This window comes from Urocitellus parryii, chromosome 4 (assembly GCF_045843805.1).
Source record: "Urocitellus parryii isolate mUroPar1 chromosome 4, mUroPar1.hap1, whole genome shotgun sequence".
Lineage (NCBI taxonomy): Eukaryota > Metazoa > Chordata > Mammalia > Rodentia > Sciuridae > Urocitellus > Urocitellus parryii.
In genome coordinates this window covers 31,230,159-31,243,606 of record NC_135534.1, presented here as the reverse complement: position 1 = coordinate 31,243,606, position 13,448 = coordinate 31,230,159, and the positions used below count along the sequence as shown (strand labels likewise).

General features: G+C 38.6%; 1 protein-coding gene across 1 annotated transcript in view; it reads left to right on the top strand.

Annotated features, from left to right (window-relative positions):
- Nucleotides 1–13,448, top strand: part of Cat (catalase) — a 43,419-nt gene that overhangs the window by 13,999 nt on the left and 15,972 nt on the right. Inside the window, exons 2-8 of the mRNA XM_026404840.2 lie at nucleotides 3,264–3,435; nucleotides 4,631–4,741; nucleotides 5,716–5,846; nucleotides 6,445–6,549; nucleotides 7,354–7,479; nucleotides 9,973–10,164; nucleotides 10,629–10,781. Coding sequence (XP_026260625.2) covers nucleotides 3,264–3,435; nucleotides 4,631–4,741; nucleotides 5,716–5,846; nucleotides 6,445–6,549; nucleotides 7,354–7,479; nucleotides 9,973–10,164; nucleotides 10,629–10,781 — 990 coding nt within the window. The remainder of the gene's footprint in view (nucleotides 1–3,263; nucleotides 3,436–4,630; nucleotides 4,742–5,715; nucleotides 5,847–6,444; nucleotides 6,550–7,353; nucleotides 7,480–9,972; nucleotides 10,165–10,628; nucleotides 10,782–13,448) is intronic.

The following is a 13,448-nucleotide window of genomic DNA, read 5'->3' as shown; positions in this document are numbered from 1 at the left end:
ATGATAAATTTCACACCAGTCCTAGTGTAGTCCATGCCCCTCAGCCCCCATAGTGATCTTGTTTCATTATTATTCCACCTGCATCACCTTCATTTTCTGAAGCAAATTGCAGACATGGTATCACTTCATCTATAAATATTTTAGTGTTTATCTCCAAAAGATAGGGCTTCTTGGAAATTTCATGGTCACATCTAGAAAAATGAACAGTTTTCCAGTCGTGTGTTTGGTTTCCCTGATGGTGAAGAAAGGCAGTGATTACAGCAGGTGGGAGACTGCTGTCCCTAGAGAGACCTGCTTGCAAGGTTGGCCCTTGCTGGTGTCTGCAAGTTGGGCTTTGGGGGTGTTCCCACTATCCTGATAGCTATATTTAAACCGTGCAAATGACAGGGTTTACACTGTACAACTGCTGCCCCTCTGGGAGGCTGAGAGGGGCCACGTGACTGGCCCTTGATTTAAAACTTGGCTATTGAGTCTAAAGAGCTTCCCTGCTGAACACGGTTTCACAGGTGTGGCCCTAACCTTTGCTGAAGAAACTGGATGTGTCCTGTAGAACTTCACTGGAGGGCTCTTGCAAGCTGGCTCCTGGTTTGCTTCACACTTTGCTTTGTGTCCTTTTGCTGTAGTAAATTGTAGCCATGATAATGACTGGATGCTGAGTCCTGGGAGTCCTAGAGAATCAGTGAACCTGGGGGTGCTCTTGGGGGCCCTTGACATAGTCTGTCTCCTCCTTAAACTGTTCAAATCCAGATCCCAATGAAGTTCACTCCTTGCAGTGGTTGATTTGTGTCTTGAGTTTCTATCTTCTTTGTGGTGATTATAAATAGCGCACATGTGGCTTAGTGTAACCTAGTCAATCAATGAAGAGTCATCATTAGAATCAGACAGGATTCAAGTTGTGGCTTTGCCCCTTGGGCAGGTTACTTTCTTATCCTTTGTTTTCCCATATTGAGAATGGGGTAATAGTTCTCCTTACCTTGAAGGATTGTTGTGAATTTTCGTATATGTAGTAGGATGTTTAGCTTTTATTTTACTATGCTGCTTGGGATCCTCTTGGCATTATTGTTTTGGGAAGTTCCCTTTATGTTTTTTAGGCTTTCTTTAGTGCTTTTTTTATATGGTTAAAAAAAAAGTATTTAAAGAGCAGACAGGTTTATTTTGCCCCAGTTCATTTATTATGTCTGTGTCATCCCAAGGCTCTTGTCAGTGGTTCTCAATCTGTCTTCACTTTGAAATCACGTGGGGTTTTAAAAATATCCTGGGCCTCACCCAGACTGCTATGTTATCAGTGTCTGGGGGGTTATTCAGGCATTGGGAGGCCTTAAAAAGCCCCCTGGCTGGTTCCTGTGTGCAAGTCACTGGAGAGGCCGCTATCAAAAGCCTGAAGACCAAGGCTTTAGGGGTTTTGTTTGTTTTTGTTTTTTGGTACCAGCGATTGAACCCAGAGGTTTAACCACTTTCCAGTGGATTTCCCAGTGGGCTTAACCACTGAGCCACATCCCCAGCCCTTTTAAAAATTTTTTTTTTTATTTTGAGATAGAGTCACACTAAGTTGTTTAGGGCCTCACTAAGTTGCTGAGGCTGGCTTTGAATTCATGACCCTCTTACCTCAGCTTCCCGAGCTGCTGGGATTAGAGGCACTTGCCACTGTACCCAACTAGGGCTTTAGGATTAAACTAAAGGGAAAGTTGTGCACTTTTGCTCTTTTATTGCCATCTTCTACTTTAAATGAAAAATAAAATTATACAAGTTCACACCTACTAGCTAAATGTGTATTTACAAAAAGAGAGTGGTATACATCTGTCATGGTTACTAGAAAAATCTCAAATGCTCTGCTGCTTCTGCTATCAGGTCACTTTCTCATAGCTGGGTAAAGTGGTGTATGTGTGCCTAGTGTGTGGTCTGTGTTTTCATATATTTAGCTCTTTTAACTCTTGTATGAACTCAAGGGTGCAGTTATTCTGTGCCAATGAAAAATTGATTGATTGGCAGAGCTGGAAGTTGGGCCCCAGCTCTAATCCAGCACTCATGCTTTCTTAAGACGCTGTGCCCCCTTGGTTTTTGCCCATTTTGATGTGAAAACAATTCTAGCAGGCTAGGGGAATTTATGAGTGTGTGTGAGAGTCTTGTTCATTAACTTTGCATATTTCATGATCTCTTATTCAGTGTTTTTTCTCAAATAGCTCACAGGACTTTTATAGTTTAAGTTCCTCACCAGATCACCTTCTAGAGAAGATTCTGGATTAACTTTATTTTAATATGTAGGACAGCTGTGCACAGGGAATGAGTGTTATAGATCCACTCCAGATGTGGAAGTATTCAGAATGCTTTTCTGGTATGTGGGATTGGTCTGTTGACTTTTATCCATAGAGCCTGTTCAGTTGTTCTTTCAGGAGAATGAAACCAAAGCTTGGCTGCTTCTACATCTCCCTTGATTTCCCAGTGGGCAGGAAAGACACTGGAGAGGCAGTTATCTATGGTCAAAAAAACCATGTGACTATGGATCAGGATGAAGCTAAGAGCTGTGAAGTACTATGTGAGGCTTAAAGAATGCCTCGGGAGAGACATGTCCTGAGAAGAGGGACAGCTTGGAGGCCTCTGATGTCACTGAAATTGGAGAAATGGGTGGATCAAAACTAGTTGTTTATTACAGTAAAATATCCTGTCTCGTTTCAGAGACATTTGACATTTTTCAGACATTAATATTATAATCTATCTTATGAGAAGATATTTTCAGTGACAGTAAAAGTCACTTTTTTTTAATCAAAAGAGATGTCACAAGTAGCTGGCATATCGTCTTTAGAGAAATGAGTGCCCTGTACCGGATGGCACCCTTGAACATCCACCCTGGAACAGAGTGTGGGTTATCCCTGGGTGAAGTGCTAGCCATTTTCTCATAATCAGTTTGGACATTCAGTATTACGCACAGTGATCCTTTTTAGGGGCTCCTAGTCTGAGGACTTTCCTTGTGGAACCCTGTGGCTCACTGTAGAGCAGGTACTGAGTCAGCTGGCAGGCTATTTAGCTGTCTTTCTGCTCTTCAGAGCAAGCATCTCAGCAAACTGGGATTGAGACTTGTTGGGATTTCTGAGACTTGACTCTAAATTTCAGGCATTTTTTGAAGTATTTCAGTACTTTGGACACAGGGAATTTAAAAAAAGGGCAGCAAGTAATAAAAATTGCATGGTGATGTATCCTGTGACAGTGTGTTCCGAGTTGGATTGTGCCGACTCTCTTACACTTTTTTTTCTTTCGTGTTCACGTAGAAACCCGATGTCCTGACCACCGGAGCTGGGAATCCAGTAGGAGACAAACTTAACGTCATGACCGCAGGTCCCCGCGGGCCCCTTCTTGTTCAGGATGTGGTTTTTACTGATGAAATGGCTCACTTTGACCGAGAGAGAATTCCCGAGAGAGTTGTGCATGCTAAAGGAGCAGGTGAGATCTCTGGTTGTTTGGTTAAAAAAAAAAAAGGATTAGTTCAGAATACCTAGGTCAAAATTCCTTCCCAAAGTGTTGGAGGACCTTGGATAGAAGTGCCAAATGTCTTTTCATCAGAGAAAGAAAAAATGTCTACTAAAGGGGGGAATTAGTAATTACGTAGTGGTTGATTCCTTGGATTGAACAAGTATATATAAAATGTTTTATTTTAAAAACAGTGGTCTTCCATTTTTTCTATCATACTATCAATGAAGGAATAAAAATATAGAAATACAGATATAGACACATGTGCTATAATTACAGCTTGGTTTAAATGGTGCTCTTACTACATACTGAAATGAACTGCAATATTGAGCATAGTTGTGTTAGACTGGTAGGTTTGGGTGATTTTTCCTTCTTTTTTGTCTAAAACTTATGTGAAAGTTTGATTTTGCTTTTATGATGGAAACAAAAGATGGGAATGGGGTTTAAAAGAAAGCTAAAAACTCAATAGGAAAAAGATCCCCAGAGAAAGAAATGAAACATTATTTTGGCCTGCACCCTTGGACTTCCAGTTAAGATTCCCTAATTTCTTCAATTCTTTCTCCTAGATAGATTTCTTCTGTCTTTTCTGCATGTGTCTTTTCTATCGTGATTTAATATGCTAATCAATTTATTGTTTGGTTCTGAGGCATCCTTGATAACTGTTAGAACTATTCTTTCCCCTGTATTTTCTTCTCTTCAATTTTATTTTGGTTGTAGAGGGACACAATACCTTTATTTTATTCACTTTTATGTGGTGCTGGGGATCGAATCCAACGCCTCATGCATGCTAGGCAAGCGCTCTACCACCGAGCCATAACCCTGACCCCTTTTCTTCTCTTGTTTTCTTTCTCTCCTAGGCCCTACCTGTATCAAGGCCCTCTGAGATCCTGTGTCCTTGGGTTGACTTTGATCAACTACTTCTAGCTCCACTCATTTCTTCCTCTTGGCTCAGCTGTGTGGCACTTACTTGAACATGAATGATAATTGAGCTTTGCATTTAATCTCACTATTTTGTGTTTGGACAGCTCCTCTTCCTCCCATCACATTGGAAGCTCCTAGAAGGCTGGTGCTACACCACCAGTTTCTCTCAACACCAGGTGCCTGTTTGAGAGGCTGATAGTCTGAGTGAAGGTCTCATGGTGAATCATTTTTGTATCTTTCTCATTAGGTGCCTTTGGCTACTTTGAGGTCACACATGACATCACCAAATACTCGAAGGCAAAGGTGTTTGAGCATATTGGAAAGAGAACTCCGATTGCAGTTCGATTCTCTACTGTTGGTAAGTCAGTCTGTTTGCATGACGGTATTGTGCAATTCAGCCTGTACTTTATTTGGGATATTTATAACTTAAAAATTTCAAGAAAACTTATTAGGAAATATGAAACAAGCACTTCTCCAAAATTTAGCAAGTTTTACAGTAGAAAAAATATTTGGAGACATGTAAGAAATTACTTATATTTCTGTTTGTTAAAGTCTTGGGAAATCACCCTTATAACAGAGGTTACCTCTGCAGTTTTGTGACATTTGGGAAGAGCTTTCCATAAGTGGTTGCCTCAAAGGGAAGCATGGAGTAAGGCTCTTATTTAATAGTAATGGTAATAGCTGTCCTTTATTGAGAATTAAGTCTGTACCGACCATGGTTAGGTGCTTTATAGACATTAATGCTCAGATCTGCTTTGCAAAATAGGTTATTCCATTTCAGAAGGTTAAGTGATTTTTCTCATGTTATAGAGCTAGTTAGTATTCAGAAATATCGTACTGTATCTCTTACACATCACAATACATGATTAATTTGGTGTTTATGTTAGGCTTTGTGCATTTAATAATATTGAAGAATGTAAAAATAAATCAGATTACAAAATAAACTTTTATTTTAACTGATTTTCTTAATGTTAACCTCATAGTTTTGACGTCTCACTCTCTTTATCTTTGTAATTATTTTCTTCCCTTATATTAATTTAAAATTTAATTACCAGTTTAAAAAAAGTTATATTAAATGGATAATCTTTTGAGCTGTTATTATATATGCTCTCTTATTACTCTCAATTACTTGTTTTGTTTGATTTGTAGATCTAATTAGCTGGTGGGTGGTAATTAGATCTACCCCAGGCATGTAAATACCTACTGTTCCAGGCATGTAAATGCCTACTTTGCTTCTGGGAAATGGATTAGAAACTACAGATCCTAATGTTTCTTTTATGACTTTTGCAGAATACTATGACTTATGCTTAATTTCCCCTTTGACTCTCCCAGCTGGAGAATCGGGCTCAGCTGACACTGTTCGTGACCCTCGTGGGTTTGCAGTGAAATTTTACACTGAGGATGGTAACTGGGATCTTGTTGGAAATAACACCCCCATTTTCTTCATCAGGGATGCCTTTTTGGTAGGTGATAGCATTTTTTTTTGTTCCACAAATGTTGCTTTAAATTGATTTCAACTGCTCTGTGTAGGTTGGCATATGAGGAGAAGCCTCAGGAAAGGCAGAAAGAAGAGAATTTGGGTTGTCTGGATTGTCCTTTTAAATATATTTTTTACATTTAATATCTCTTTATAAGATCAAATGACAACAATTACTGTTAGTCTTGGTTTTGGCATTTCAAGATTCATTGCCTTAAATGGGAAGAGTATAGTTTTCCTTGTAGAGCATTGAAGATTAGTCAAAAGAGGGGCTTTGCCCTAAAATATGTAAAGGATGTCTCTGATGGAGGTGCATATAGACCTTGATTTTGTGTGTGTGTGTGTGTGTGTTCCTGCTTATTTTTCTTTAAGGAGTTACTTTAACTTTGTATATTTGAAATACTTTAGATATCTTAGGTACTACTTGTATGTGCTGAGTAAATTTCATTTTAGGGTTTGATAGTTTAAATTCTAGTATTATTTAGAATTATGATCCATAACTGAGCAGTAGGCAATGTATAATATAAGACACCATAATTCCTATAAACTTAGTTTTTGGAATTTTTTCTTTTTTCCCCATTTAGTTTCCGTCCTTTGTCCACAGTCAAAAGAGAAATCCTCAGACACACCTGAAGGACCCAGACATGGTCTGGGACTTCTGGAGCCTATGTCCTGAGTCTCTGCATCAGGTGGGAACCTTATTTTTTCACTGAATTATACTACATCACTGGGGTGAAATTGTGAATTAGGCCTCGTGATTCTCCAGATGGGGCTGCTTTATAGGAATTGTCTTCTGATTTTTTTCTGGGATGTTTCCTCAAATTTCTTGATCTCGAAGAGTTTTATAATGACTGATTTTATTTCTCATCATTCATAGGCCTTGAATGTTGATGCTAGATAACTGGAAATATTATTATTTTTTTTTTAAAGAGAGAGTGAGAGAGGAGAGAGAGAGATAGAGAGAGAGAATTTTTAATATTTATTTTTTAGTTCTCGGCGGACACAACATCTTTGTTTGTATGTGCTGCTGAGGATCAAACCCGGGCCGCACACATGCCAGGCAAGCGCGCTACCACTTGAGCCACATCCCCAGCCCCAACTGGAAATATTATAATTGACAATTAGCAATACTAAGGATTAAAGTCTGTAGTCTGAGATGAAGCTCTACATTAGGAAAAAACGGGAAAATAATACCAAACTATTTTGCTATTAAAATGTATTTTGAATAATGGCTTAAGCTAGTTTTCAGATTTTTTTAGCGTCTCCCCATGGAATTCTGAGTCATGACATTAACGATTTGTTTATCATCCTGCTTTGAAACTTTTCTCTTTGTTATTTTCTGTAAATGAAATAATACTGGTATCCTCCCATGGGATATTGATTGGTATGTTCTGTGTCATTAAGGGATTTTCTGGAAACTTAAGAATGTCTTAAAAACATCATATGTTTTGATTTAAACTGAGAGATTTGAGGCTTTAACTTCTCTTCCTTAGGTTTCTTTCTTGTTCAGTGATCGCGGGATTCCAGATGGACATCGGCACATGAATGGATATGGATCGCATACTTTCAAGCTGGTTAATGCAAATGGAGAGGCAGTTTACTGTAAATTTCATTATAAGGTATATGTTGCCTTTGAGGTAGAGGCTCCTACTATTCACCTCTCCTTATTCTTTTTGAAGTCTGAGCAGGAATTTGAGCTTCTCTCACCTCTCCCTTTCTTCCACTGCCTAGGATAGAAAGTATTGGTCTAGTTGATTAGCACTGTGAATATTGTGTTGACCCTCACCCAGTGAGTAAATTCATGCTGTTCAGTTAGAGCTGTGTGTAGTCTCTCTTTGATCTCTACTTTATGCATGGCCAGAGGTAGCACATAGCTACTGTCAACAGTTCAAGTTTTTTTTTTCGCCCTTCTCCTGTAAGTTCTTACCTGTAAGTTCTTACCTGTAAGTTCTGATATATATATTTAAATGCTCATTTTGTACTGGATTTCTGGGTTAGTGTTTCTGCTGTTAGTGTTTCTGGTGCATGTTAAGATTTTCCTCTGAAGTGGGAAGACAGAAGGTTTTGGTTTGAACTCAAAGGTAAGGAGATGATTAAGGTTTCCAGGCTAGGCAGAAGGAGATTTCTATCTAGGTTATCCCAGCTTCTCGAGAGTTCTTTTTGGAGTTTGGAATCAAGCCCTAGCAAATAGTGAAGTGTTGTGGGGCTCTGCCTTTCCAAGCCCAGAGTCATTGCCCTTGTAGGGTCCAGAACAGGATTAAGGCAGATCAGTGCACATATCAATCTCACCATCAGTTCTAGCATCTCATACTATTGTCTCAAAAACATTTCTCCTAATTTTTTAGGTGATCCATTGATTTATTTAGCATTTATAGAGGTTGTATTATGAGCAAGGCAAAAAAAGTAAAATCAGTTATAAATGTCAGAAGACAAAATAATACCTTTCTTTTTTAAATTTGCTTTCATATACTTAGATCAAATTACTTCTGGAGAAGCTTGGGGGAACTTCTTAATCAACTGAAATAACTTAAAGAACACTCTCTTGGTATGATCTTGGCACTTATTACAATAAGTGATATTACCAATGAACTCCAGAGAGCTAGTTAAAAATAGAAGCCTATTTCTATTTTTAAAAATAGAAGCCTATCTGTTTCCAAATACTACTGCTAAAATAGGCAGAAGGAAGTGGCTTCCTGATCAATGAAGTATCCCTTTTAGTGACATCAAAAAGCCCTCTTTTCTTCTATCTTGACTTAGTTTTTATCTAAACAAATTGTGTAGGTATATCATACACGGAAACATTAATCTCTTCTTGCATTTATGACTTGGAACAGTTTCAAGAAGCAGTTGATACATTGTAATTGTAATTGCCAAAAGGAGTCACTTAGAGCAAGACTAAAGGACTGTGTGTGGGGCAGCCAGCCTAGTTAGTAGCTTTGGAGTTAGGCTAACCTGAATTCAAATCTTTACTTTTCTGCATAACTGAGACCTTGGGCATGTTACTAAAAGTTCTCTGTGCGCCAGTTCTTTTCACTGTAAAGTTGGGATAATACTGCTGGCCATGGAAAGACTGAATTGCTTACATGTCTGCTCATTAAGATATCCGGAGGTAGCTGAGGTGTTCATGGAATCATCAATCTATATTCTTCTGACCTATGAGGATTCCTTTCTAAGCTCAAGGGATTCAGTAGAGGCTATAAGATTTTTTCAATATTATTGCACGGTTTAATGTATTAGCTCTTTGGGTAGTCTGCACATAGTGAGCTTCGTGTTTTAATCCTGAAGGTGGCCTGGCTTTTGGACCAATAGTAAGAAGAGTTCAAACTTTGCCATTTACTAGACAGAGTTGAAATTTCTGTGATGGAGATAGAGCAGCCTTCCAGAGTTGCTTTTTGCTCAGGAAGTCTTTCCAGGACACTTGGCTTCTGGGAGTCTTTTAGAATAAGGATCCTGGTGAGCAGTGTAGGAGCAGTGTGGTATGATAATAAGAGCACTTGTGAAAGTGGTTTAACTTCCTTGATTTTTTTGGTTTGTTTGGAGAGTCAAAATATTACTTTTGCCTATTCAAAATTAGAGAACCAGTTCAGAGCAGCTGTTCTTTTCAGCTCTGTGAACTACTATTCTGTGATTTCCTTAAAACAAAACAAATCAGGAAGAATGTGGGGATTGTAGAGATACTAGCTAAGCACAATCTCAGTAATTTATTTGAGCTGTTATAATATGTGATTTAAAAAATTGCTAGATGTAAAAAAAAGGAAGTCCTTTAATTTTATTAATCTTTTGCTTATTTTTAAAATATATTTTGATTTTTTTATGGTTAGAAAAGTAACATGAGTAGAAAAAATCAAAAAATATAGAATTAAAGGGAAATATAGAAATAATGTTAAATATAAAATGTTTGGATGGATTTACTTGATATTTAAAAGAATCAGGATAATCAAGTAGAATTTCTTATTGATAAATTCACTAGTATCAGACTTAAACAATAAAACTATTGTAAAGAAAGCTTAGTCTTTGAGTAGGGTTTCTCACAGTTGTTCAATGAATTCTGATTAAATTTTGATAGCTTGACCAGTAAGTTTGAGTTTGACCTCGTTCTTTCCTTTCTGTAGACTGACCAGGGCATCAAAAACCTTCCTGTTGAGGAGGCCGCAAGACTTTCCCAGGAAGACCCTGACTATGGCCTCCGGGACCTTTTCAATGCCATTGCCAAAGGCAACTACCCCTCCTGGACTTTTTACATCCAGGTCATGACATTCAGAGAGGCAGAAACTTTCCCATTTAATCCATTTGATGTCACCAAGGTAAGTCAGCAACAATTATGTTGTTTCTTTTTGAAGTCTCTTCTTACCTAATTAAGAAAACAACACAAATCCCAATGGTGTGTTCACAGTAGCAGGGACATCATAGACAACATGTGGTGGTAGCACTTCAGGACTTGTTGCTGTGGGTGAGGCCCCCAACATCCCAGTTCCACACTCTGTTGGATAAGTGCATGGAGTTTCTATAGGGGGCTTCATTTATTGTTATTAGCAGGGAATGAATTTTGGAAATCTGATGTACTTTTGCCCTGGGAAAGGGCCAATACTTACTACTTACTGTTGTAAAAGATTTTAGTTACATTCTCACCTTAAATTCTTATCATGTTTTGTTGGGTCAAAAATTATTTTCACCAACTTGATTATATTTGAAAGTTGATATATTCATGGGCACCTTTAATGCTGTTCAGTTGGTTGTCTGGTAATTGTGAACATGACATTCTTTTCAGGTTTGGCCTCACAAAGACTACCCTCTCATCCCCGTTGGCAAACTGGTCTTAAACCGAAATCCAGTTAATTACTTCGCTGAGGTTGAACAGATAGCCTTTGACCCGAGCAATATGCCACCTGGCATTGAGGCCAGTCCTGACAAAATGCTTCAGGTAAGCTTGGTGGATTGAGATGTTCTCAGGCAGGTGTCCTGTTTGTGAATACACACACATATGCACACACACACACACACACACACACACACACACACAATGTGTGATTTGGCATGATCTTTATATCAGGAATTAATTAGAACATTTACTTAAACTTTAACCTGGGTGCTTAGTTCCTTGTGGAACTCATTGGGCTGAAACATCCTTAGATAAGCATTCCTAAATAAACCAGTTTTAAACCAAGTTCTCTAGTAAAGTTCCTACATATGTGAAGATGTGAACATTTAGTCTGTTAATTAAAAATAAAAAACATAATAGAAGTACCTTAGGTATTTGTAGGGTAAAGCATGGCTTTGGCCTGAGATGGCCAGGAGGGAATAATAATTAATTGATTAGAACACCTTAGTCAGCATAAGTTCATCCATTTCCTATTCCATGGTGTTGTTTGCATTTTTATCCATAAAGGCAGATCTGGGGACAATTTTTATGAATTAAACTGCCAGTGATTAAAGGCAGATTAATTCAGTGATATGTCTTGCAGTAGTTGCTAGGCATTCAGGGCCCGTTTTCACTTACCAATATGCTCTTCCAAGAGTACAAAGAATGGAGATTCTACTTTGGACCACAAATCAGTAGGAAAATAATTGGCTTAATAATTAACATGTAAATAATTTTTTTTTGTGTGTGTGTTTTTGGACTTTGAGAGCAAAACAGAAGTTAAAGATCATACCCTAGCTCAGACCACAGTGACTAAAGGTTGCTACTTATGTAAGTTCTGATTCCAGGGCGGGTGTCAGTCTCCATGGAGTACAAGCTAAGATTCCTGTTTTTAAATTTTTTAAAATATTAACTTTTTGCTATGACATTAGGGATATCTAGGGCTTTTATAGAAAGTATGTTTTGGCTTTAGTTTTTGTTTCTTTTAACTAACATAAATTGAGTACCTTTCTATTGTGTGTGATAGCCCTGTCCTAGATGCTATGACAGATATAAAAACACAAGATGACCACAACATAAGGCAGAGTGCCATGATGAATCCAAACCTGAAATGTTGTCTGATCAGAGGTCTGTGACAGAGTTTTAGGAATGAGGTATCATTGGAGATGGGTTTTGAAGAATGGCGAGGATTTTTATTTTCAACAGGTAAATGGGACAGGACAGGTAGAATATTTTGGGTATATTTAGCTACATTGTCATTCTTTCTTGAATGAGAAGAATTGAGTTTGGACTGGTTCATTGAGTATTTGTCAGAGGAGACTTTAAGTGCTTGAGTGGAAATTTAGACAGTTGTTCCTTCTAGGAAAACAAAAAGTTTCTTTGGTTTTTTTGAGCAATGTGGTCTGGTAGATAACAAGTAGAATCACTCCTCTTGGTGATAAATAGAGAATGAGGGAGCTGGCAGCTGGGAATAATGAGGGAAATTTGAGCAGACTACAGTGCATAAGTAGAAATACTTGCATTGAAACTGAGGAATTGAGGAAGCTAAGGCAGTGTGACCCTGGGCCCCAAAGCTTTCCTGCCTGGGTTTGGAGGAGTGCTGAACTCTATGATGGAGGGGCTAATGGGGTTCACCATTAGCCCCTCCATCATAGCCAAGCTAAGACTGCATAACTGTAGTATTGAGGAACCAAAGTTCACCCGAGTCTTCTCACAAGAATCACTGGTCCCTGGGATTCCAGTGAGACCTGGAGGCAGGCACACTGAGTCACATGATTAGTAGAACATTGAAGATATAAATGGAATTCTAGGCCCAGGGAAAAGGACCAAGAGTGAATACCTATTCTCTACAACAAAAGCAAATGCATGTATAAGGCATTTGAAATTATGTTGAAATTATGGGGAAAAAAAGCATGAAAAAGGATGACAAGTGGAAATCAATCATGTCATTTCCACATTTTAGTTCTGACAAGTATATATGTTTTAACTTAAGTGTGCTTTAGTTTTTCCTGATGAATTTTTCAAGTGTTTGTAAGAACTTCTCTAAGTTTTATCAGACTGTCGATCCTATCCTAGCTTTTCCCATAACTTCTCAGGTCATTTAGTTGTGAATTCTTATTCCACAAAATTCTTTAGGAGCTGTGCAGTTGAGAAAGGACTGTCGTACTCATTTAGCCATTTGGTAACAAGTTTAAGGTGTTTTAATAGATTAGTGATATAATCTGATTGGGCTTTAGGAAGATTCTTTTGGTAGGATGTATTGTTGGAGGAGGGACTGGAAATGGAGAACTAGTTAGGAGGACTTTGAAATTGCTCCTGATGAGAGTCAGTGAGGGCTGCAGCTTGGGCAGTGGAAGTTGGGGTGTTAATGCACAGTGTTCTGATTTACCTTTCACAGGCCTTACTAACAAATTTTAAGACTTTATCCAAAATGATAAGCCAGACCACTGTGAAATGAACAAAATAGTGTAATGTGAGTCCCAGAGAGACCGTCCCAGAGTACCTGACAGTGCAGGTGCAGCCTCTTTACTCCCACACTCTTCAGTTTACCAGCTGGAGTTGGAGAAGGGGGCCAGTTGCTTGCATGCATAGGGATTGGTCTGCTTTTTCCTCTGGGCTCAGGAAGGGCACGCAGGGGCAGGGCCTTGAGTAAGACCTAGATTCAAGTTGGTGTCAGGTGTGGCCTCACTGTGCCCATTTCATAACCTTTGTGGATCTCCACCCGTAGAC